The sequence below is a fragment of the Peromyscus maniculatus genome, chromosome 3, assembly GCF_049852395.1.
Source record: "Peromyscus maniculatus bairdii isolate BWxNUB_F1_BW_parent chromosome 3, HU_Pman_BW_mat_3.1, whole genome shotgun sequence".
NCBI lineage: Eukaryota > Metazoa > Chordata > Mammalia > Rodentia > Cricetidae > Peromyscus > Peromyscus maniculatus.
The window spans coordinates 28,334,462-28,361,067 of NC_134854.1; the positions used below are offsets into that span (position 1 = coordinate 28,334,462).

At 41.4% G+C, this 26,606-nt stretch overlaps 1 protein-coding gene across 4 annotated transcripts in view; it reads left to right on the forward strand.

Annotated features, from left to right (window-relative positions):
* The window catches only part of LOC102911743 (multidrug resistance protein 2), a 259,280-nt gene that overhangs the window by 164,301 nt on the left and 68,373 nt on the right, over positions 1–26,606 (forward strand). The window contains exons 1-4 of one of the 4 annotated variants that reach the window (XM_006990449.4): positions 17,382–17,520; positions 17,927–17,997; positions 22,801–22,849; positions 23,403–23,565. In XM_006990449.4, coding sequence (XP_006990511.3) covers positions 17,933–17,997; positions 22,801–22,849; positions 23,403–23,565 — 277 coding nt within the window. In that variant the 5' untranslated portion in view covers positions 17,382–17,520; positions 17,927–17,932. Of the gene's footprint in view, positions 1–17,381; positions 17,529–17,633; positions 17,784–17,926; positions 17,998–22,800; positions 22,850–23,402; positions 23,566–26,606 lie in introns of those variants that run through there. The other 3 variants (XM_076566294.1, XM_076566292.1, XM_076566293.1) reach the window with 3 other exon arrangements.

The window sequence follows — 26,606 nt, forward strand, 5'->3', positions numbered from 1 at the left end:
AGAGCAACTGACTGAGAACAAAAGAGGTTTCTACATATCAAGGTGAGGGGTAAATAACATTCCTGAGGAAACAGAACCATGTGCCCAGGGAAAGAAAGGGCAGGCATTTTCTGTAGAAACAGACAGAACAGAATTTTGTCTTAGAGGAATAAAGTTAACAGACATAAGAATATAGTAGATATTTTTCCCTTTAGATATCACACGCCAGATGTGCTTAACCCCAGGACTCCTGGGTACTCCATACTCAGAAAGCTAACATGCTGGTATCCATGTCCCAACTGGTGCCCAAGAAGCTACTGTGCCCAGGGCCCTTCCTAGCTCGCATCCCCTGTCACTCACACAAGGGAGGCACTTGTTTCTCTTTGCACTGGATCCTTTTGTAGTCTCTTCTAGATCAGGCTAAGAAGTCCATCAGGACAAACTTTCATTCCTTCTCACAAAACATACTCTTTCAGAATGTATTCAATTTGGACTCAAACCAGGGAACCAGGAGCTGGAAGAGAATGGGGGAATGAGTCATTTCAGAGATGAGGAGAGAGACACAAGATCTACAACAAAGGGGTCACAAGAGAAGAACTTCCTGGAGAATTAAAGCAAAAAGTCAAGGGAAAGCGTTTTTATTTCTGTAAATTTGTTGTTAATAAATTCTCAAAGGGGCTAGGGAGACGCACAAGTAAGGCCTGAGTTTGGATTTCCTCTGTACATGTTTTCAAAGAGCTAGCATGCTGCACACGTCTGTCATCCCAGCACTGGGGAGGCAGAAACAAAGATCTCCTGTGTTCACTGGCCAGCCATTCCAGCTAAGTTGGTGATCTGCAGGTCAGTGAGAGACTGGGCAGTTATGAAAGGACCAAGCAGATGCCATAACAGGCTGCTCAGTCTTGTCTCAGAGATCAGGCCTCAATTTCAGTTTCCTGAGACTGAGCAAGCAGTCTTTGGGAGGGCCATGAACAAAAGACATAGTCCTTGCAGTAGCTCCCTTTCTGCACGTACTCTGACTGCTCAAGGTTCAACCAGATGTTTACTGTCTGGGGCCCCTCACCAACTTAGAGTTATGTGCATGACGTGCTAGGCCAGCCAGCCCCCATGGCGGCTCAAGGACAAAGCCTGGGACTTGTGCTGGACAGCCCCCAAAGTGATAATTGTAACCACCAACCAGTAAATTCAAAGGTTACATACCCTCACCCAATTAAAAGAGAACAGAGATAAAAATAAACCAATCCGAGTTGCACCCGTGCAAACCCCCCTAGCCCCCCTAAAGGGCTTGTGGTTTTTGTCTTTAAATAGCCAGCCACACAAAGAAAGAGGAACTCCTCCCTGCCTCACTGTATTGGGTGTAGGAATGAGTCCCCTGTATATACTTGTATCTGCAGAATAAACCTTGCTGTTGCATTCTGGACATCCAAGGTCTTCGGTGGTCTCTTTGGGGGGTCACAATCTGGGCATAACAGTTACATGTACATGTGCACATGAACACGTATGCACACACTAAATAAAGAAAAGTCAAGGGGAGCTAGGATAGGAGTATTTATCTCAGTAGACAATTGTAAGATACAATTATGGCTTGTGAAGTCTTCATAGCAGATTTATAAATCAAACTTGTTAGGTAATAGAACATAATAGATTTTCTAGCAATGAAAGAATTTTAAAGCACAGAAATTTTATACTGAAGAAACACAAAACAGCTGGGTGTGGTGGCGCACGCCTTTAATCTCAGCACTTGAGAGGCAGAGGCAGTCAGATCTCTGTGAGTTTGAGGCCAGCCTGGTCTACATAGTGAGTTCTAGGACAGCCAGAGCTATATAGTGAGACCCTGTCTTGAAAAAAAATAACAACAACAATAATAAGTGTTTTATCAATATATTTACAGAAATAAAAAAGCAAAGAATTCGAGTTAAGATAGCTTTGTGGTGTAGTGTCCACACAGAGTTTGTCCCCGCTACTCAAGAGGCTGCAGCAGGAAGACGTTCAGTGTCCAAATGGGCTACAAAGTGAGACTAGATCTCAATAAAAAGCTACATGTGTGCATTATGTTAAGAGGCAATAAGAGTTAAAAGGTACAGCTAAAATACAAGCACCTTACCTCTGATATGTTTAATGTACTGGGAGACACAGTTGATGAGATTTTAGATGGACAAGATCGTTTACCATTGAGTTATTTGGTATATGTTTGCATATAGTTTTGCTTAAGGTGAGGTAGGACAGAGGTTTCCAGCAGAATTTACTGTTATTTTGGATGTCAAGCTGATTCAAGGAAAATAAGGCAACCTGCTTTACAATAGTATATACAAAATCCCTACCACTGGAAACTACATCATGTTCCATACAACAAAACTAAACAACAAACAAGAGACACAAATCCTAGCAACAATGATCTTAGCTATCTGGTGCAGTGGAAAGTCTAAAATTTCTCTATAGACACAAGATCTGCTGCAATTCAGCACAATGTTTAGCATGTAGCAGGGACTCAGTAATGTTTGTAGGACACTGACTAACCGGAAACCCGTATTTATGAAGCAATACCCTGTATGTTAACTCTTAACTCAGCTGAACTTTGAAACAATTAGGAGATTACTGAAGCACACATCTGTGTGTGTCAGTGGGGGCTTTCCCAGACAGGATTAAAAGACCTCTGACTAGTGACTCCTAATTTACGGTGTCATTATTGGAAGGTAGTGGAAAGTAGGGGTAGGACCTAGCTGGGAAGAGTAGATCACTGGGTACACGTTTTTGGGAACCATTGCTTGCCCTGGCTGCTTCCTGTATTACCCTTTCTCTGCCTTCCAGCCCCGCAATGAATGTCTCTGCTCCGTTACTCCCTCTCTGCCATTACAGACTAACGCCTCTGAAACTATGAACAAAACTCAACGATTCCACCCTTTAAATTGTTCTCTCAAGTATTTTAGCCTCAGTTATCCAAAACACTGATAGAACCAAAAAAAACCTAACTTGAAGTATTTCAAAAATTCAAAGAAATATACAAAAGGAGAGCAATGTTTTCTTACGGCAAATGCCTGTGTGTAGCTTTATCCTTAGGCTACGATTGGCTGGGTCAACCTGCTCACTGTTTTCACTCATTCACTTAGTGCATATCTGCAAGCACACACCGTATGCAAGACACTGCGGGTGCTATGAGCAGAGTAGCACAACATTTCAGTGAAGTCCTGAAAACAACAGAGGCGTGAGCCATACTGCACAGACAACTTAAAGGAGGAAGACTTTGAGACTGAAGCTACAGCGATCGGCGTGTGCTTGAATGTTCAAAGGCCAATGCGACGATGATTAGAGTCGATCCCTTCAAAGGGCTTGGGACAGTTTCTCACACGTGACTAGCACTTAATAACTGTTAATTACTAGTCCCATGAGTCTGAACAGGATGGAGTGTAGTGGAGCTACACTCTTTAGTGTTGGAAGACCACCAACAGGCTGATGAAGCAACGTCATAAAGGTGAATGGCAGGAAGGTGCGTACTGTGCAGAAGACTACTTCATAAAGTAAAAGTAGCCATTTGAATGAAGGTGTATGACTGATAACTTAGAACAGGGACAACTGGATTTCACTGCAAATTAATGAAGCTCAGAGAGAAGCCACTGTTCAAGAACTGGGCAAGAATGTAAGACAAGTATCTAAGGGAGCCAAAGACTGTTGTGTAGAAATATCAGGGGCAAGGGCTTTCCATTGTTCTAAGTCCATCATACTGTATATCTGTATTTTAATGTCAGTGTGGCAAAGAAACATTATATATACGATACTATATACTATATATTATAGACTATATTAAACATATTATATATATAATAGAATGGTAGATGTCTTAGTTACAGTTACTATCGCTGTGATGAAACAACATGACCAAAAGATACTTGGAGAGGAAAGGGTTTATTTGGCTTACACTTCCTTATCACTGCTCGTCACTGGAAGAAGTCAGGACAGGAACTCAAACAGGGCAGGGACCTGGAGGCAGGAACTGATGCAAAAATCATGGAAGAATACTGGCTTGCTCAGCCTGCTTTCTTATAGAACCCAGACCACCAGCCCAGGGATGGCACCGCACAAAATTAGCTGGGCACTCCCACATCAGTCATTAATTAAGAAAATGCCCTACAGGCTTGACAATAGCCCCACCTTATGGAAGTATTTTCTTTCTTTCTCTCTCTCTTTCTTTCTTTTCCTTCCTTCCTTCCTTCCTTCCTTCCTTCCTTCCTTCCTTCCTTCCTTCCTTCCTTCCTTCCTTCCTTCCATCCTTTTTTTTTTTTCTAGACAGGGTTTCTCTTCATAGCCCTGGCTGTCCTGGAACTCCCTCTGAGACCAGGCTGGCATTGAACTCACAGAGATCTGCCTGCATCAACCTCCTGAGTGCTGGGATTAAAGTTGTGTGCTACCATGCCCAGCTAGGAAGCATTTCTTTCTTTCTTTCTTTTTGGTTTTTTCAAGACAGGGTTTCTCTGTGTAGTTTTGGTGCCTGTCCTGGATCTTGCTCTGTAGATCAGGCTGGCCTTGAACTCACAGAGATCTGCCTGGCTCTGCCTCCTGAGTGCTGGGATTAAAGGCGTGCGCCGCCGCCGCCGCCACCGCCACCACCACCACCACCACCACCACCACCACCACCTCCCGGCTAGGAAGCATTTCTTTTTTTTTTTTTTTTTTTTTTTAAATTTATTTATTTTTTATGTGTACAGCATATATGACTGCAGGCCAGAAGAGGGCACCAGATCTCATTACAGATGGTTGTGAGCCACCATGTGGTTGCTGGGAATTGAACTCAGGACCTCTGGAAGAGCAGTCAGTTCTCTTAACCACTGAGCCATCTCTCCAGCCCCTAGGAAGCATTTCTTAATTGAGGTTCCCTTCTCTCTGATGACTCCAGCTCGTGACAAGTTGACATATAGCTGTCCTGCACACCTGTATCATTTTGAGGAGCATGAGGACTCCTCACAAGGATCAAACAGCATACATATAGCAAGACTGAATATACTGAAGGCGTGGTAAGTGAATGCAGAGGCACGAATAAGATAAAAAAATGCTTATGGAGATGAAGGCTCATGCACTTGCCCCAGCTAGACCACATAGTTGGAGTTAAGGCTATAAGCAGAAAACAATCCCACTACACAAGAACAGCCGATTAGAAAACTGAGATTAGTAGCCTAATATACAGTTTAATTGATAACCTGTAAAGAAATGATACCTGGATTACATGATCAAGAAAAATAAATAAATAAATAAAGGCAAGGACAGTTTAGAGTAAAGGATAGAAAGCCATGGTGTTGATATGTGTTAAATACAGAAAAAACCTACCAGTTTTTGGGAATCTCCAGCTTGGGGCCCCATCCCAGCTTGCCAAGCAGCAGCTCCCTGGACCTGCCCATTCCAGACCCCACCCCTCAGAAAGCCCGCCAAGGGTTAGCCCCTCTCCTGGGGCTGCTCAGGACCACGCCAATAGGGTATTTAAGACCTGGTCACCAGACCTGCCATGTGATTTTTCTCTCCTGCCTTTCTGAGAGTCACCTGGGAGTTGCTTTGCTGTTTATTAAACCTGGACTTATTAATTTGTCTTGATTGGCTTATTGCATCAACGGAAGTTATCCAATAACCGGGAATCTGTAGCTGAAGGTTTCTCCAGTCCTGCCCAGCCCCACAGACCCCGCGGCCACTTATAAAATAATCACTCAGAAGCTTATATTAATTAAAACGGCTTGGCCATTAGCTCAGGCCTACCACTGACTAGCTCTTACACTTAAACTCAGCCCATTTCTGTTAATCAATCTGTCACCACATGTTCTGTGGCTTTACCTGTATGTCAGTACATGCTGCTCCCTGGACGGTGGGCTGATGTCTCCTGACTCAGCCTTCCTCTTCCCAGAATTCTCCTTGTCTGCTTATCCCACCTATAATTCCTGTCCGACTACTGGCCAATTTAGTGATTTATTAAACCAGTGTACAAAAGCATTATTCCACAGCAGGGATCCAATACTTATCACCAAAAAACAATGAAGTTTTTTTCTTCTGGACATGCCCAGTTTTTCAATATTGGGGCACAGCATTACAATCTACTAAATTTATGCTGAAGAACTATACAAAAAAAAAAAAACTCATAATGCTTTAAGAAAGTTTATGATTTTGTGTTGGCCTGCATTCATAGCTGTCCCTAACTGTGAGGACCGTGGGTTGGGCATACTGGAGAGGCAACAAGTGAAGAGGTCACATGTGCCAGTCTGGGGATTTGGAATCCATGGTACAGTTACCCACCCTGTACTTACAAAGAGGTGAAAATCTGAGGTGAATCAACACTGCTCTGTGTTGATCTGAATAGAGAAGACTGAATTCATTTTTGGCCAGTCTGAAAATACAGGGCAATTAAAAAAAATATTAAACGCTAGGAGTAAGTTGTGAGCATGCTATTTCAGAACGAGAGAAACGTGTGTGTCTTTCTGAACCTCTGGGGTCACACTAGATAGATGGTGCTGTATGCCCACCAAGGTACACTCATCTTCCACCCTGAAAAAGGAATCAAAAGTTGCTTGAAAAACCACTGTGGTTTTTGTTTGTTTGTTTGTTTTACACAATATGGTATAACTTAGAGCAGAGCAGAGCCTGTGATCAACAAAAGTACTAAAAAAATCATATCTAAAGTGAGGCAGGACAGAAAGACAGGAAAATTTATAGGGACAGAAAGAAAAGCGTTGAGGGAAATTGACTCTTATTCCAGGGTCTCATCTATCTTTTTTTTTTTTAACTGAGAAACACCAGAAACTTCAGATACCCCTGACAATCTATGTTTTCCAAAGATATTTTGTCAATGAGAGTAAAGAAACTGTGCTGAGGCCAAACTGATGTATGACCTTGAGTTTCTAGCGCTCCCCTGTCATTCCTAAATCTAAATGTTATAAATCTACCTTACAACTTGGTTTACAAAAGGAAATTCTTTTCTATGTGCCTCCCAAATCCTATAAATACAAACCCATTGCAAAGAAACCCAAGTCCAATGATCATTTGAGAAGTTCCTCTCGGTGTCTGGTTGTGACTTTTTTTTATTCTACTGTCTCTTGAAGCATCTTTGGTGTTGCTGTTGCTGTTGTTGTTGTTTTTTTTAATAAATCCAACCTTGTTTTTTAATGGCTGTCCTGAAATTGTTTTCTTTGTTGAAGCTACAAATCTCAGTTTTTCCCAAATTGAAAGGGAACTATTCAAGCCTGTAGATGTAACCAACCGTCTTATTAAATAAGAAACACAGAAACAATGTAAAAGAGAAAGCCGAGAGGTCAGAGCTCAGAGCTAAAATCTCACCCTTCCTCCTGCTGTCCCAGCTTCGCGAAAAGAGGCCTACTTCCTGTCCATTCGTATTTTTAAAGTATGTTGTTCTGCCTTCTCATTGGTTGTAAACCCAAACACATGACTGCCTCGTCACTGTCTGAATGTACAGCCCCCTAGGTCTTAAAGGCATATGTCTCCAATGCTGGCTGTATCCCTGAACACACAGAGATCTTATGGGATTAAAGGCGTGTGCCACCACCGCCACACTCTTGCTATGGCTCTAATAGCTCTGACCCTGAACACACAGATATCTATGGGATTAAAGGCGTGTGCCACCACCGCCACACTCTTGCTATGGCTCTAATAGCTCTGACCCCCAGACAACTTTATTTATTAACATACAATCAAATTAATATTTCAATACAAATCAAAATAATATTTCAATACAATTAGATTACCACCACATTTCCCCTTTTCTATTTTAATAAAAAGAAAAAAAGCAAAAGGTTATGACTAACAAAAGAAAAACTATATACAAAAGTACAATAACTATATACAATATATACAAGTAATAAATACCTAAACAGGTATTTGACGAATCAGAGAAAATAATTCCATTATCTATCCTATTTTGATAATTCCAAGATGTATCTAATGTACTTTCTATCCTAATTAATTTTCAACTATAACTAACTAATCTTCAACCATAACTAACTAATCTTCAACTCCCTCAGAGACCCAAGAAGGGAATAATATTAGCTAACAAAAATAAAAACAGGAAGTGCATGCAAGCAACTTCCAAAAAATTTTGTGAGTTGACAGAAACAGCCAGCTGCCTGGGCAGTCACCTGAGATTTCTCCGCAGTGTTGGGGCATCATCTTCAGCCTATAGGCTTAGTGTATCTGACAGACTCATTTGTGAAGTAGGATGTACACAAGGTCAACAGTTCAACCTCACATTGGGTGAGAGCAGTCCACGTACCAGAAACACCTGAATTCCACTAGTGTCCTGTCATGATTCAGGATTTTAAATTCTGGAAATTGTTGACAGTTTTTTAATTCAGCTGTCCATTCTTCTTGGCTGTGTATATATGGCTTCATCTCAGCATCCCCTTCTTCTCCACATCCCTCTATTAAATGCCAGTCTACTTTTGAGAGGCATGAGCTTTCAGCTGCTGTTCCATTGTACAACAGAATCCATCGGCCCTCTGCCTGTTAAGCTGCCTTCGAAGAAAAGGGCACCGTACCTTTTCCGGATGCGAAGGCCACTTCAGGGATGGGGCCATATTGTCCTGGCCTCAGAAGATGCCTTTTGATAAAGCCATAACCACACTTGTTTTGGCAAGAATCAGTAGTCCCTTGTTTCGTGATCTGTCTGTCCATTTTGTCCTGTTGATTCGAGGATACTTTGTTGTCCAGTGGCTAACTTTTGCCAGAATGAAAGTTGACTCCATATGCAGTTTCTTCAATGCCCATATTTTCTCTAAAGTAGATTGGTACTGCCAGGAGCCGACATGTCTCAAAAAAGAAAAATTTTCTAAGTTATTAAAACATTTTAAATGCCATATTCTGTAGATCTCTGAAGGGTTTGAAGATGACCTGTCTAAAACATCTCTGCTCAATTTTTAAAACATATCTAATATGACTACAAGTTCTATGATAATGTCTAACTACTAGCTTTCATTTCTTTATATCCTAATAGTTGATAATAATAACATTCAAGGATCAGAAATTTGCATTACATTGTTAAATGGATGGAATAAATACAATTAGAAATATACATATAGCATTTTCTAACAATATCAGTTTCAAATTTGTGTACAATATAAAACAATTCAATCCAATGTAAAGTATTTAAAACTAGTAATTGTCTTTTTCTTTTCTTTCTTTCTCTTTTTTTTTTTTTTAAACAAGAACCTTAAATCTAATCTCCTTTGCTTAGCCTTTTTCCTAACCCTTGACAATAACTTGTAACCAACCCCCCTAAATACTAAAAATTATCCCAGACCCAAAACCCATTAAAAAGACCAAAAAACCACTCGCCCCACACCACCTCTTTGGGAATGTGGGCGTCATATTCTTAAAATTGCTTCCTGCTGGGTATGGGCGAAGTTTTCTTTATCCTGAAAGAAAAATTTTAGGTTAATTGTCAAATTCTAAGAGAGGTAACTATATCCTTCATTATCCAGTCTGTGTATAATGCCAAAGTTCAGGGTTTATCTCAAGTCCTTATTCAAGTAGTCTTTGAGACTGGATCATCTCAGCTAGTCATCTCAAAATTGCTCTGAGCACCTTGTAGTTCAAAGCTGATCTGTGGATGATGTTTGTCAGCTTAATGATATTATTATTGTCCACGTGGAATTGTTGTTGTTGTGGGGCCCCATCTTCTTTCTGGAGACTTCAGTTGATGTTAGGCCTGGCCATGATTTCCTGCAGAAAACTGATAAGAGACTCGAACACAAAAACATATATATGCAGCTAGCCTTTTTTCTAGAATTAGTTAGTACTCTATGTGACCATTCATATCTTAACAAAGTTTAAAATGTATATATATATATTAATCTTGTAAATTTTGATATAAAATTTATACTTTGAGAACAATTTAAAGAATCAGAATAGAATCAAAGAGTTGAGATTAGTAATAGAATAGTCCCTTAATTAATTTTGCTTTTGTCCTGTACCATAGCAGAAATGGCTCTTATTCTGGCATGATACAGGGAGTTTGCATTTTCCTTTTAACAACATGCTTGATTTTAAAGAAGGAGAGAGCCATTCTCCAACTCCAAAGTCAGCTTTAAATTTTAATTGAACTGGGACTGTTAGAAGACCAATAGTGTTAAATCTTTAGAGAAAAGCAGAAACAAACATTTAGGAAGACATAAAATTTTTTTAGATAATATATACCCATACACCGTTTCACTCTGTTTCTTGGGATAGATGATTTGTCCCTTTTCTTCAGTTGTCTCATTTGTCCAGTGTTCTTCAGATTCCTTAACCTTCATTCTCCTAAAAGACAAAAACAAAAACCTTTCCCCAAGACTAATTTTGGGGATGTTTCCTTTTGACAAGTTATTATCTGATTAAATGAAAAGGCATGTGTTATTGATACAAGTTAGTTTAAATTGGATGTTCATGCTGGTTGATGAACTATCACCTCCTCTAATTAAGAGGTCTCTCTTGTTCAAATCGAACCTTTATCAATTTTGATGGTACCCACAGCTTATCTTCTCCTGTAGAAACAAAAGCAAAACCACGTCCCCAATGTAATACATACCCTGGTTTCCATTCTGAGGTCAGCACATCCTTAAAGTATATAGGCTGATTTAATTCTGTAGTTTTTTCTATTATCCAATGTCTCTCTGCAGCTGTTGTTCCTTTCTCATTGGCATTCAGAAAATTCAAAGTTAGAAGAGCATTATGCAGTCTATTTCTGGGGGTTTTTGTTACCCATTTCTGTTTATTTAGCATATCCTTTAGAGTTCTGTTTGATCTTTCTATAACTGCTTGACCTGTAGGATTATGTGGTATGCCTGTAATATGCTTTATATTGTAATAAGCAAAAAACTGTTTCATTTTAACAGAGACATATGATGGAGCATTGTCAGTTTTGATTTGTGCAGGTATACCCATGATGGCCATAACTTCTAGCAAATGAGTGATTACAGAATCAGCTTTTTCAGAACTCAAAGCAGTTGCCCATTGAAATCCTGAATAAGTATCGATAGTGTGGTGTACATATTTCAATTTTCCAAATTCTGCAAAGTGAAACACGTCCATCTGCCAGATTTCATTTCTCTGAGTACCCTTTGGGTTACATCCTGCTGGTAATGGCGTCTGATTGTAGAAGGAACAAGTAGGACATTTCTTTACTATTTCTTTGGCTTGTTGCCAGGTTATGGAAAAATCCTTTTTTAAACCTTTACTATTAACGTGATGTTTTTTATGAAATTCTGAGGCCTCCAGCACATTTCCTATCAATAATTTATCAATTTCATCATTGCCTTGTGCTAGAGGGCCGGGCAGACCAGTATGGGATCGAATGTGAGTTATATATAAAGGATGATTCCTTTTCCTGATTGTATCTTGTAATTGAATAAATAGTGAAGTTAATTCTGAAGCATCAGGGATAAATTCTGCAGTCTCAATATGTAACACCACTCTTTCAGCATACTGAGAGTCAGTTACTATGTTGAGAGGTTCTGAAAAATCCATTAATACCAACAGAATAGCATACAATTCTGATTTTTGAACTGAATTATACGGACTTTGAACCACTTTACTTAAATTTTCTGATTTGTAACCTGCCTTTCCTTCTTTGTTGGCATCTGTATAAAATGTACGAACTCCAGATATGGGTTTTTGCCGTACAATTCGAGGCAAGATCCATTCAGCTCTCTTTATAAGATCAATTCTATTGCTTTTGGGATATTTGCTGTTAATTTCTCCCAAAAAATTACTGCAAGCTCTTTGCCAAGGTTCACTTTCTGTCCATAATTTTTCAATGTCCTCCTTAGTTAATGGTACGACAATTTCTGCTGGGTCTATGCCTGCTAATTGACGAAGTCTCAGTTTTCCTTTGTAAATCAAGTCAGAGATTTTTTCCACATAAGTTTTTAATTTTTTATTTGGTTTATTTGGTAAAAATATCCATTCCAATATAATATCTTCCCTCTGCATTAATATTCCAGTAGGAGAACGCCTAGAAGGTAAGATAACCAAAATGCAATCCAGCTTTGGATCAATACGATTCACGTGTCCTTCATGCACTTTCTTTTCTACCAAGGCTAATTCTTTCTCAGCTTCAGGTGATAATTCTCTTGGACTATTTAAGTCCTTGTCACCTTCTAAGGTTTTGAACAAATTAGTCAGTTCATCATTTTTTACCCCAACAATAGTTCGTAGATGAGAAATATCTCCAAATAATCTTTGAAAGTCATTAAGAGTCTGTAGTCTATCTCTCCGAATTTGCACCTTTTGGGGTCTAATTTTTTGTAGCTCTATTTTATATCCTAAATAATTAATAGAATCTCCTCTTTGTATCTTTTCAGGAGCAATTTGTAATCCCCAGCGAGGCAAAATTTTCTTTACTTCTTCAAACATTATTTCTAAAGTATCTGCATTTGAGTCAGCTAGTAAAATATCGTCCATATAATGATAAATTATAGATTTAGGAAATTTTTTACGTATCACTTCCAATGGCTGTTGTACAAAATATTGGCACAGAGTTGGGCTATTCAACATTCCCTGTGGGAGGACCCTCCATTGAAATCTTTTAACCGGTTGAGAATTATTATAAGTAGGCACTGTAAAAGCAAATCTTTCTCTGTCTTTTTCTTGTAAGGGTATTGAAAAGAAACAGTCTTTTAAATCAATAACTATGAGAGGCCATCCTTTTGGTAACAGAGTAGGCAAAGGCATCCCAGATTGTAGAGAACTCATTGGCTGAATTACTTTGTTAATTGCCCTAAGGTCTGTTACCATTCTCCATTTACCAGATTTCTTTTTAATAACAAATACAGGAGAATTCCAAGGGCTGGTTGATTCTTCAATATGCTGAGCATTTAACTGTTCTTCTACCAGCTCTTCTAAAGCCTGGAGTTTCTCTGTTGTTAAAGGCCATTGCTGGACCCATACAGGCTTGTCTGTTAACCATTTTAAAGGTAGAGCTGTTGGTGTCTTTGGAAGATCATCAGTTATTGTGCCCTGTTCTTGTATAATATGGATGGCTGGTGACCACTCATTAGAACAATATCTTCTAATATTTCTCTCAGTAACATGTGCTAGTTTATGATTTGTTTCTGAGATTGGAGGGATGTTAATCTGAGTATTCCATTGTTGCAACAAGTCTCGACCCCACAGGTTCATAGTTATGTTAGCCACATATGGTTTTAATTTTCCTCTCTGTCCTTCTGGACCTATACATTCGAGCCATCTTGCACTCTGTTTCACCTGAGATAATGTCCCAATTCCTAACAGTTGAACGTTTACCTCCTGAAGAGGCCAAGTTGGATGCCAAAATTCTGGTGCAATTATGGTAACGTCCGCACCTGTGTCTACCAGACCAGACAACAAAACACCATTTATTTTTATCGTTAATTTTGGTCTTTGTTCATTAATAGAAGTTTGCCAAAAAATTTTCTTTATGTTTTCTCCTGAATTTTCTATTCTCTCTGTTTCATCATTCTGACCAGCATGATTTATTCCAATAGGCATTTGGTTATTTAATCGCTCTCCAGAGCAGGCATTTCCTCTATGGCTGCCGGAAAGGTTTGAACTGGATTTGCACTGGGGGCCTGCCTGAGGCCCCTCTGGGAGTTTCCCGAAGACTGAGGCAAAGGATTACCCTGTCTGTCCTTTGTTGATCTACATTCGTTGGTCCAGTGTTTTCCCTTACCACACCTTCTGCATACTCCAGAAGGAAGGGGCATTCTGTTGCCATTGTTCCTTGAAGAAACATTGTTTCTGGAAATGACCTGTCTACAGTCCCTTTTCAAATGTCCTTGCTTTCCACATCCAAAACATCTAACACTCCTCAAACCTTTTGAAATTACTTCTCCTACCCATGTATCATCATGCTCATCAGCTTCAACATTAATTGTTTCTCTAATCCAATCTTCCATAGGTGCAGATCTTGCCCTTAATGGCCTGATTATTCTTTTGCATGCTGCATTCGCATTCTCAAAGGCCAAAGATTCAATTATTGCCTTACCAGCTTCTGAATCCGAGACCGTTCTCTTTACTGCTGAAGCCAGTCTTTGTAAAAAATCTGTAAAAGACTCTTTTGGGCCTTGCTTCACCTTTGTAAATGACTCAGATTTTTTTCCTGGTTCCTCAACTTTGTCCCATGCATTCAAGGCTGCCGTTCGACATAAAATTAGGGTTTGGACATCATATAAACATTGTGCTTGTGCTGAAGCATATTGGCCTTCGCCCATAAGCTGATCCTGGCAAACTTGTACTCCTTTATCCCTCCATTGTTTTTCTATGTTTTTAGCCTCCTCCTTAAACCAAGTCAGAAATTGAAGTCTCTGGCTGGGTTCCAGAACACCTTGTGCGAGGTCCCGCCAGTCCTGTGGTACTATCCTATTATATGTTGACCAAGTGTTTAACATTTGCTTTACATATGGGGAATGCATGCCATAAGATACTATTGCCTCCTTAAACCTTTTTAAATCCAACATTTCAATTGGAGCCCAAGTATTTTGTGTAGCCATTTGATCAGGCATCTGCTGTACTGTTACAGGATAAATTAAGGGTGACTGTGTGAAAACAGGCTTTCTTTCTGCAACCTTATGATCCCGACTTGAAACAACTTCACTGTTAATTTCTTCTGTCTGAATTTTTACAGGTTTAACAAGTTCTTCTAACGCTGTTATCCTGGCACTTAAATTGACTATCTTTTTAAATATTAAAATGTGGATTATTATAGTGATGAGGTGCATAATTCCACCAATACTAATATTATATAGTTGTTCCATTGCCAGACTGCCTAAAATTTCGAACAAAAACCAATTTTCTTCCAATGTACACATAAAACCCATTTGTTTTTTAATGTGGAAAAAAATTCTCTTTTAGATAGTTTCCTTTAAAATATCTGATATATTATGACTTACCAAATCTGCGTAGAACAGTAGAAATCCGAGGGGATTTTCAAAGCAGCCACCTAGTGTCCCAGGTGTAAATCCAGAGAGAGAGAGAGAGAGAGAGAGAGAGAAAGAGAGAGAGAGAGAGAGAGAGAGAGAGAGGAAAGAGAGAACGCACAAGAAAGCGTAGCCGGCTAAAGCTTAAATGCAGCCACGTGTTCCCTCTTGTGCCGAGTCAAGGCTTGGGTCTGGCTTCCTTAAGCTCCGACCACGTGCGTTGGCTTTACGGGCAGGTCTGAGTTGTTTGTAGCACCGGCTTTAGGCAAGCTGCTCACAGACCTAGGCCCGGGCTAGAAGTTGCTACCCGGACTAGGACGCCAGCAGCTCGGACTAAGAAGCCGATCGCCGCCGGCCGCCGTGTGCCGCCGCTGCCGCCGCCGCCACCGCGGGCTGCCTGCCGCCCTTGCGGGAAAGCGGACCTGCCGCCAAGCCAAGCAGTTTTTAATGGATTCTTGTCACGTTGGGCGCCAGATGTAGATGTAACCAACCGTCTTATTAAATAAGAAACACAGAAACAATGTAAAAGAGAAAGCCGAGAGGTCAGAGCTCAGAGCTAAAATCTCACCCTTCCTCCTGCTGTCCCAGCTTCGCGAAAAGAGGCCTACTTCCTGTCCATTCGTATTTTTAAAGTATGTTGTTCTGCCTTCTCATTGGTTGTAAACCCAAACACATGACTGCCTCGTCACTGTCTGAATGTACAGCCCCCTAGGTCTTAAAGGCATATGTCTCCAATGCTGGCTGTATCCCTGAACACACAGAGATCTTATGGGATTAAAGGCGTGTGCCACCACCGCCACACTCTTGCTATGGCTCTAATAGCTCTGACCCTGAACACACAGATATCTATGGGATTAAAGGCGTGTGCCACCACCGCCACACTCTTGCTATGGCTCTAATAGCTCTGACCCCCAGACAACTTTATTTATTAACATACAATCAAATTAATATTTCAATACAAATCAAAATAATATTTCAATACAATTAGATTACCACCACACAAGCCACTGGGGAGAATGGAGTGGAGCCTTGACCCAGTCCCTATTGTTGAAGACATAAAGTAATAACATCCTAAAGTGTCATGTTTACTATTTCTGCCAAAGGAGCTGGCTCCCTCTGGAATGTTATGGAAAACCACAAGTTGCTCGCGCTTTGAGGTGAGGATGTTCAGGTTAAAAGGAAGCTAAAGGGTGAAAACAGTGACACCTGCAGCCCAAGGAAGATGAGTAGGGAGGACGCTTGTAGGTAGATATGAGATAACCATACCAACCAGAGAGGAGAGGTAGGTCTGGGCCACTGAGGACTGCGCACTGCCCCCTCCCCATCCCCAAGCCACTGAGGAGCAGGTAAGACACAGTTGAAGGAACAGATCATCCCACAACAGTTAACTAAAAACAGCTGTGGCTATTTCTTGGCATCTGTGAGAACAGAGAATTTTCTTGGCATCTGTTTCTTAGTATAAGAAACAGGGGTCTTGCTTGGCAGTGGTGGCACACACCTCTAATCCTAGCACTTTGAGGACAGAGGCAGGTCGATCTCTGTGAGTTTGAGGCCAGCCTGGTCACACAGAGCGATCCAAGACAGCTAGAGTTGTTACACAGAGAAACCCTGTCTCAAAAAACCAAAAAAGAAAAGAAAAGAAAAAGGAAAGAAAGAAAGAAAGAAAGAAAGAAAGAAAGAAAGAAAGAAAGAAAGAAAGAAAGAAAGAAAGAAAGAAAGAAAGGAAGAGAAACAGGACTCAACCACTTCTACCCAGGTGGTCAGGGCTTCCCTGGCCTGAGACAAGGACCTCCGTCTCAGGTTGACTTTCACATCTGAGCTGCCAGCATGTTAGGTCACAGTTGGGCACAACTGGATGGAGAGAGGTGGTGTTACACTCCAACAGCTGAATCCATCAGAATTCCAGGAAATGTAAGAACTTGCTAGGCCCTGGGAAAAACATGGACATTGATTCCAGAGTTAAAACTTGAAAATACTCTGTACTTTAAAAATATCATTTCTGCCCTGAAGTGCCCCATTGTATAGGACTATCGTCCAAGCCAAAAACTGAATAGATATACTTTAGGAAAATGCCAAACACACGTAAGAAAGACTTTCACAGAAAAATGTCTACCAGCCTTAAAAATACAAAAAGAAAGCAATGTTTTCAGAAGGGGACTTCGCGGAATAAGCAAAGTCCCTGATTGCTTTATTGACTATAATAGATCAGTTCCATCAGGCAAAGTATCCTTTTAAGTATGACTCACCAGTGATCCCACTGTGCACTATCCAGGCATATACACTTCTATATGGAGACTTAACTGAACACGTCGGGACATGTCTACATAAGTGTCTCACTGAGGATTCCAGCTCCCTTCTCCAAAGCTCAGGGAAGCCTGGAAGCGCCTTGGTTTCGCAACCTCTCCTGCAGGCTCACCCAAACCCGCCCACCAGGCTGATTGGCCCTGGGGCGGCGGCTGGCGACTACTTTAGTACCTAGCGCTCGGAGGCCCTCGGGCTCCTTCCCGCAGCGGCTCTTGAAGCTCCAGGAGGCTGAGGCCGCTGCCCGCATCTTCCCAGGCTGCGCTAAACTCGGGGTCGCTTCTTCCAAATTCTACGTCTTGGCAGACTTTGTGAAGGAAAGCCGAAGGTAGAGATGTGAGGTGGACAGTTCCCCGGAAGGGTCGGCTGCTTGGGATGCCCGAGCCTGGTCCAGGGGGCAGGGGCCTCGGAAGTCCGTGGGGACCAAGTGGCGACAGCCCCAGTCGCTCCGGGAGTCCCCGAGCCGGTGTTTTCGGCGCCAGCCCCGCGCTGTGGATCCTGCTGCCCAGCTCCGAGCAGGGCGGGCCGGCAGGATCCAGAGCGCAGCACCCGGTCCACGTGGGTGACCCGGGAGCTCCCCGGATCCCCGGGGTGAGTTACCTCCAGGCCCGGTCCTGTGAGCACCAGGGCGGGGCTCCTCCTCCCCGCTGGGCTCCCCGCGGGGCAGTGAGGTCAGCCTAGGCTCTGGACCCCACGGGCATGTATTTGGCTGATGAACTGTGTTTTCTCCCCAGGTCGTGATGGAGCTTGAAGAGGACCTTAAAGGAGGAGCAGACAAGAACTTCTCGAAGATGGGCAAAAAGAGGTAGCCAGATTGTTTCACTTTCGTACTTGACATGTCTTGTACATTTGAGCAATTAGTTTGTAGCCTCCAGCACCGCACTAAATGATTAGTGGTTGTTATTTCAGCATAAACCAGCCTCTGGAAGGAACTCACCTGCTTGGAGCTGTCCTTCAGATGTGTGTGACTGACCGAGGCTCCTGTTCAGCCTCTAGGCTGGGCCATTGCTCAGATCCGTTAAGTTTTATGAGCTCAGCTTTATGAGCACTGTTGATTGCTCACGCACCTGAGCTGCTTGAATCCTCCCTCTGCTGTGGTCCTGATGCGACACAAACACAGAATGCGGCATGACAGGTGAAACAGAACAAAACCGCATTTAGATCTTTTCAGACTGGTTACCTGCACTTCAATTAGAAAAACTGAAAATGTAATTGCTAAAAGAACATAATTTCAGTATATTTTTTATTACAGTGGACTGCCTGTGACAGGAAATTAAAAACATCACTCATTAGGCTCATTGTTTATAGAAAATTGTAAACTAAGATAATAGGAATTAGTAGATATATTAATATTATTAATAATAAGTTTTCAGTGTAAGGAGGATAAGTACAAAAGAGAAAATAAATTTTATGTTTAAAAATGTGAAATTAGAATAAGAAACTTCAATATGAAGTCATGTTTTTTTTTCAGTTGTTCACTTTCAGTCCACTGAAAAGGATGTTGGAAATAAACACTCTTGGTGCTTTCTGTTAAAGAAAGGGATGCTAATTTCAGCCAGATCTAGGACAGAGAAAATACAAAGTGAGCCTGGAGTATCTGATACTAACAAGCAATGAATCAGGATTTAATGGACAGGTCAAAAGACATAGAACAAACAAGATGGGTCAGCAGGTAAGGGCGGCTCCTTCGAAGCCTGACAAGCCCTAGTTTGAACTCTGTTTTCAGAACCCTCATAGTGGAAGCAGAAACCATCTGCAGGTTGCAAGTCGACCCTGACCACCAAAGGCACTTGCAGTAGTACATGCCCCCAATGTGCATGGATCCATGCACAATAAATAAATAAAATGCAAAAACCAGATATGGGAGCAGACTGGAGGAATTTCTACTGGCCTCTGTTGGGGAAGTTTGAACTTCAAAGAAAATAATTGCTCTAAAAGACTTTGAGATGCTAGGTACAATGACGTTAATGACTGACTCACTTGACATTCTGAGAGGAGAGAAGAGAATGAGAGGCAAAGCATTCTAGTAAACTTCTTTGCAGAACACACACTATCTGGAACACACACTGCCCATCAGGTGAGGGTTGTCCAAGGGTTGGAGCCATTCAGAGAGGAGAATGTCCTTCCCAGGGAGAGAATTCCCTCTTAGCAACTTTACCAAGTAATCAGAGGCAGCACAGCTGGTGGTGGCTGGTGGTGGCTGGTGGTGGTGGCTGGTGGTGGTGGCTGGTGGTGGTGGCTGATGGTGGTGGCTAGTGGTGGTGGCTGATGGTGGTGGCTGGTGGTGGTGGCTGGTGGTGGTGGCTGGTGGTGTGGCTGGTGGTGGTGGCTGATGGTAGTGGCTGGTGGTGGTGGCTGATGGTGGTGGCTGGTGGTGGTGGCTGGTGGTGGTGGCTGGTGGTGGTGGCTGATGGTGTGGCTGGTGGTGGTGGAGCAGGCTGTGAAGCTGCTCAGCATGTGGTGGGATTTGAGGAGACTGCACTTGCAAAAACATTTCATCTGAATCCAGCCAGGCTTCTAGGTTAGTGCTATCTAAGAGAAATATTGTGAGACACATTTGTAGTTTTAAATCCCCCCCCCCCCCCGTCAACATTAAAAAGTAAAGAAATCAAGTTTGGAAAAGTATTGGGGATCCTAGACATAGTAATTTTTATATATGTAATTAAAATTATGAATCAGATGACATTCTCTTTCACACTAAGTCCATATTTTTATATTCTTACCTCATTTGTGCACAGCTTGAAACACATATATCCAACATGTGATACGTTTTAGAAGGTAATTGCGTAGCACAGTAGCTTAAAGAACTGTGTTCACACACACACACACACACACACACACACACACACACACACACCTGTGTGTACACTGGATTTGTTTTTCCCTGAGATAGGACCTTGCTGTGTAGCATGGTAGAGGCTGTCCACAGACTCACTGTGTACCCCAGGCTGGCCTGGACTTGTAGATCACCTACCTCCTCTGTCCCTAAGAGCTGAGATTACAGGTTTGTACCACCACTCTTACGTATATTACATACAAAGTATTGCATGATGTTCAAAGAGGAAGGTAAAGAAAATAGATGCTTTGAATCTACACATATCTTCATTTTATTATTGGTTCTGTCGTGGCTTCAAAGTCCTTTTACTTTTTGTTTAATGGCTCTTATTAAACTGCTTATCAGCCCTAATTTTGTTATTATTTATTTATTTTTATGGTTCTGAGAATCTCCTCGAGGATGTTGCCTGGATGAGCCCCTAAGTCATTTAAGTTCTAGTTCTGGGAGAGAGAATACAGATTGTGTCCAGTTCTCACTCCTAGTAGATTGCTCAGAACACCCATCAGCTTAGAACATAATGCTCAAAAAGACAAATTGATAGTCAAACATGTTATTATAGAAATTTCATAGATATACATTACAGATAGTACCCTTCCCCTTCAGAACTAGGGACTGGACCCAGGGCCTTGTGCATGCTAGACAAGTGTCTACTACTGAATTATATCTCTGGCCCAGTGATAGGCAAATGCTGTACCCCTGAACTCCATCCTGGCTGAAGTCTCAGAGGTTTGCATCTCCTGCCTCACAGCTCAGTGGTCCAGCAGCAGATTGCCTTCTCAATCTCAGTGTTTGTTCTAGCAACAGGACCTGGGGCAAGTTAAGTAACTCTTCTGCATGTTTCTTATCTGTCAAAGGTCAACAGTGTGCCTTCCTCAGAGTTCTTCTTTTTTTTTTTTTTTTTTTTTTTTGGTTTTTCGAGACAGGGTTTCTCTGTGTAGCTTTGCGCTTTTCCTGGAACTCACTTGGTAGCCCAGGTTGGCCTCGAACTCAGAGATCTGCCTGGCTCTGCCTCCGGAGTGCTAGGATTAAAGGCGTGCGCCACCACCGCCCGGCTCTTCCTCAGAGTTCTTAACACATTATTCAAGTTCATGCCTAGAATGCCACCTCTCGAGTAGCATCAGAGTCAGAGAAGGAAAAGGTAAGGACGAGGCACAGAGCTGGAATGCTTCATGGATCTCTCTTTTCTTGCATCCTAGCTGCAGGGATACTGAAGCTATGTTTTAGATGTGCCAGCACAGGACCCATCCTGAGCTTGTGTGTTTGTGTCCATGTTGTACCACTAAAAACTGGACTTTTTTCCCCTTTAAAACTATCTTCTTACTTCATTTAGTACATGAAAAAAAAAACTTTTAAACTTAAAAGTCTGTGTCAAAGTCATGTTCTTTGTAAAGCAGTCTTTCCTAAGATGGGTTTGGTATAGCTTGCCATCCCTGCCGGCAGTGACGGGTGGTGAGAAACGTGGGTTGGAGGCAGAGTTATTTGATTTGCAATTTTGAAGAATAGTTGACTCTTTTATGTGTAAGGACAGCTTTTTGGCAATTTATAGTTGTTGTTGTTGTTGTTTTTTAAACATGGCTTTTTAAGACTGCATTTGTTTCCATGATAGTCCACTCAGCACCTCAGATATCCTTGTAGAATTAGATTTGCTCATAGAGTAACTTAATTGCCTTTCAAGTTAGGACACTTGTGTCCAACATCTCATCATTGTTCTCCCTGTAGTAAAGAGGAGGGTTACAGATACTATCCATAGTGCCAATAAATAAATAAATAAATAAATAAATAAATAAATAAATAAATAAACAAACAAATAGCTAGCTAAATATATAAATAAACAAATGTATGTCTAGGTGATAATTAAACTGTACCTAGACTTACCAAGAAGGTAATTGGGTAGATTAATTCTGGAACATGATTTATTTTCTTTCTCTTTTTTCAAGCAGAGTGTCACTGTGCAGCCCAGGTTGTCTTCCTACTTGTAATAATCCTGCCTTCACCAGATTAGTACTGGAATTATAAATATGCTTTGCCATGCCCAGCCATAATATTCTAATTAGACTAAAATTAACCAAAAAAGGAAAAAGATTAGAAAACTTTTTTAATGTGTAGTATTTTATTTGCAAATAAATGTGTGGATGCATGTATTCATCACAAAAATTAGGAAACATCTAACACACAAGAAAATACTCTTACACAAATCCCGACACCTGGGATAGGACTGTCGCTCTGTGGGGACAGTGCTTGTTGTGTAAGCTTGAGGACCCGGGTTTGTGTCTCCAGGACCGATACAAAGCCAGACGCGGTAACGCATGCCTGTAATATACTAACAGCCTAATGGAGAAACGTGAAGTGGAACCTGGAGAATCACTGGAAGTTTGTGGGCCCGCTGGCCTGGCAAATCCAGCGGTGAATAGCGAGAGACCTTGCCTCTAGCAGTTAAGTTACTTAACTTGCCAGGAATGACACTCCAGGTTTCCCAGCTCCACATACGCACTATTGCATGTTTGTGCCCCCCCCCACTCATGAGAACACACATGTACACACGAATAAAGTGTTAAAAATAGAAATACAATACCCAGTGATAATAATCATATATTCAAATGTCTAAACTGTATGAACATTTGTATTTACACTTCGCAAATGGTATCAGACTGTTTGAATGAGTACTGTGTAGACCTGTTTGTCCTAGTTGTCATTAGTTTATAATAGGCTGGTACCTTAAAGTTTTTGTAGTATTTTTGAAGCTTTGCATAATCCCTTTGTTATGTTCTTCAGTAAAAAGGAGAAGAAAGAAAAGAAACCAGCCATTGGCATATTTGGGATGGTGAGTTTGGGCTTTAGTCATTATTTAAAATACTTATCTCAAGGAAGAGATGTTCCATATGATATAAGGCTTTCTTAGGAGGTATGAAAATGACTTTAAAAATTGTCATCAGATATTACAGAAGACAAGACACACTGAATTCAGTCTGAAAAATTACTCCATGGGCTGAAGAAATGGCTCAGCTGTTAAATGCACTTGGTGCTCTTACAGAGGACCAGAGTTCAGTTCCCAGCACCCACATCAGGCAACTCTCCACCACCTAGAACTCCAGCTCTATGGGATCTTAGACTCTTTTCTGGCCTTCGACGGCACTCACATTCATGTGCCCCCCCCCCCAAATAGATACACACACATATACATGTAAATAAAAGTAAAAATAAAAAAAAATTGGTACAACCCCTGGTGAGATTATTGTCAAAGTTCATCAGAGGGAGAGGAGAGCTCGGTGTGAGACGGCAGGGTGACAGTCTGGAGTGCTTGAGTCTGGAGTCTGATTTGAGGCGCCACCTGTGGGTCCATGTGCTCACCCAGCCTGTGCTCTGCTTCCTCCTAGTTTCGCTATGCGGATTGGCTGGACAAGCTGCTCATGGTCCTGGGGACGCTGGCTGCTGTTATCCATGGCACTTCACTTCCGCTCTTGATGCTGGTGTTTGGACACATGACAGATAGTTTTACAAAAGCAGAAACCACTGTTTCACCAAACATTACTAATCAAAGTAAGTATTATTTGTAGTACTGAATTTATTGCAAATAACATTCACTTGACGTACCATTTGCAGGGCCTTTGCTAAATATACAGTGTTGTGTTTTGTGCACTGGAGTTGGAGGGTCAGAGCTCTAGCTCTGTTTGTAATGAATTTGAGGAGAGAATGTTTATGGGTACTAGAACATCCAAGAGAAGTGTTGGCAGAGATATGCAGGAAAGGAAGGAGCTCTGTGAAGTCAGAAATGGCTTTGAAAGCGTCAGGAGGAAGTACAGGAATGTAATCCGAACTGTGAATGGTGAGCTGCAATAGTTATGAGAGTCCATGCCTGTGAGTGTAAGTGAGGAGTTCAGGATGATGCTAATGCTTTTAGCCTGAGAAACTGGAAGGACAAAGCTACTCTCAAATGAGATGAGAAAGAGGAAGGGGCAGTTTTGGGTGTTGTCATGGGTTGGCCTGTCAGAAAGCAGATCCAGGATTGGAGAACTAAATGAGGTCTGAGACAGTTGTTTATGAGAGAGAGGGAGCGGGTCAGGGTGAGGGAGAGAGACAGAGAGAGGGAGGGAGAGAGGGAGGGAGAGGGAGGGAGGGAGGGAAGGAGGGAGGGAGGGAGGGAGGAGAGAGAGAGAGAGAGAGAGAGAGAGAGAGAGAGAGAGAGAGAGAGAGAGAGAGAGAAGTCAGGATGGGAAGAGTAATGCTTTTGTTCTCTAGGAAATAAGAAAGTGGAAACTGATATTTGAAAGAGAGTGAAGAGATTTAGAGAGATCCTCTCTGAAGGACAAATCAAGGGAGCAGGAGGAAAGCTTACACTGCCACAGCAGTGCAGCTACAGTAACAGGTGGAATGTGGATTAGTGTCAGGATCTGAAGGCAGGTGGATGAGGAACTGGGAATCTGCATGTTTTCTGCTGGTTGCTAGATCCTCCTGTCTTCCAGGGACATGTTTCAAGACTGTCCTGTGGATGCCTGAAACCATAGAGAATACTGAACTCTGCGTATATTTACAGTGTATTTCTAATACATGCATACCAATGTAAAGTTTAATTTATAAATTAGGCATGATAAAAGATTAATGACAATAACTGGTAAAAACAACAAATACAACAATATACTGGGTTAAAAGTTATTTTCAGTGTTTGTTCATATTTTCTAACGTCTTAATTGTGTTCTCCTCATCCTCCGTAAGATGATGGCAGATGATATAATTTCATGGTTCACTGCAGGAAACTGAAACCTCAGAAAGTCTAACATTGCATAAATAGGGGACTGTTAGGGCTTAATTTTCTCAGTAAGATTGGAAGCAAGAAACTGGTTGATAAGGAGAGATGTAAAAAAGCACCCCGGGGAGGGAAGAAATGAGTGAGCTATTGAAGTACTTTGCCTCCTTCTAACACAAACACCCTTGACTTGGGGGACACAGGTTGCTAGGTCAGAGCTTCAGTTTTCCGGTCACTGTTGGTCATGCAGAGATTGAGTTAAAGTAAACTATAGGAAGACTTACAGTTCAGTTTGCAAACATGCTGGCGGGTTATAGTTATATATTTAGGTGTGTGTGTGTGTGTGTGTGTGTGTGTGTGTGTGTGTGTGTGTGTGTGAACAATTAATGAAAAAAGAGGCCAGGAATTTGAAAGACAGCAAGTAGAATTTGGAAGGGTGTGAAGGAAAGAGAAGGAGGGATATGATGTAATTATACTATAATCTCAAAAAGAAAAACAACAAAAAAAAATAAAGTTGGCAATGCCTATATGAGAATACCTTTGATAACTCAATGATACGCTTAGCTTACAAGGACCCTTCTATTTTATTCATTTTAATTATTGTGGGAGATGATATTCAGGTGGACATGTGGAGCTAGAGTTGCGGGAGGCTGGGAACTGCACAGTGTGGGCTCTGGGAACTGACACTGGGTCCTCTGTAAGAACAGTTAACACTACTGTCCCCCGGGCCATTGCCTCATCTCTGGACTTTTAAAATTTGATATTGGAGACCAAAACCTTGGCTTTATACATCATTTGAACTTATTTTTGAGGTGCTGAGAATTAAACTTACGGCCTCACAGAAACTAGGCAAGTGCTCTCCTACTGGGTTTATCTTCCTAGCCAGATATTTGAATTAAGTCTATGATAAACACTGAATCATTTCCCAAAAAATATGCATCAATATTCAAACCAATTTGCAGTATGTTGGACCCTTTGCTGATTTGTTCATGGGTCCTGGGGTCCACTTTGTGTTTCTGAAGAATGCATTGTATATCCTGATTTAGAACTATAGCCATTTTGTGAGTGTGATGGCCTAGACTACAGAGCTTCCTTGTTTACTAAGTGCTCAAGGAGGCCCAGGTTCTAGAGGCCTTTACACAAAACATGGCTATAGCCAGAAAGCCGTGTAAAGACTTAAGTGGGTCCATCCTTGATTGCCGCTGCCACAGTCCCCTTGTGAGCTCTTCTGATACCCTGCCTGCTCTCAGCATAGACTTGGCCTTACTATTTTATTGTGAGGCTAGCCAGGAAATTTTAAACTCATCCTTTTTCTTCCTTTCCCTCCCCTCTGCTTGACTTCCACACATACTATAATCGTATATTTTACAATGACTGCAAGATTTGAAGTGTGCCTTTTGTTGACCTAGCAGTCTTGATTATGGTAATTTTTCCTATACCATATTTACCATATTTTCACACATGTGTACATGTATGCTCATGCAGTGTTATCTGTCTGTTTATCAAACCTAGAGCATAGTGTTTGCTAGGTAAATACACTCACTGAGCAATGTTTCCAATAACAGTATGATATTAGAAAGCAACCAAAATGAATACAAATTTAGAATTGATACAAGCATACACTGTCAAGAAAAACTGATACGGAATGTAGACCAAGATTCACATTTTTTTTAAAGTTTTGCATGTGAATTTGACAACATATACACAAAAATGTTGAATAGTAGTTATCGGTGTCTATGTGAATGGTTAAAGTTTTGGGGTTTCTAATGTATTTGGTTCAGACAGTTAGCTCTTCCTAATATTGCATAATGTTCTGTTCTTCATGATAATTTTGTAA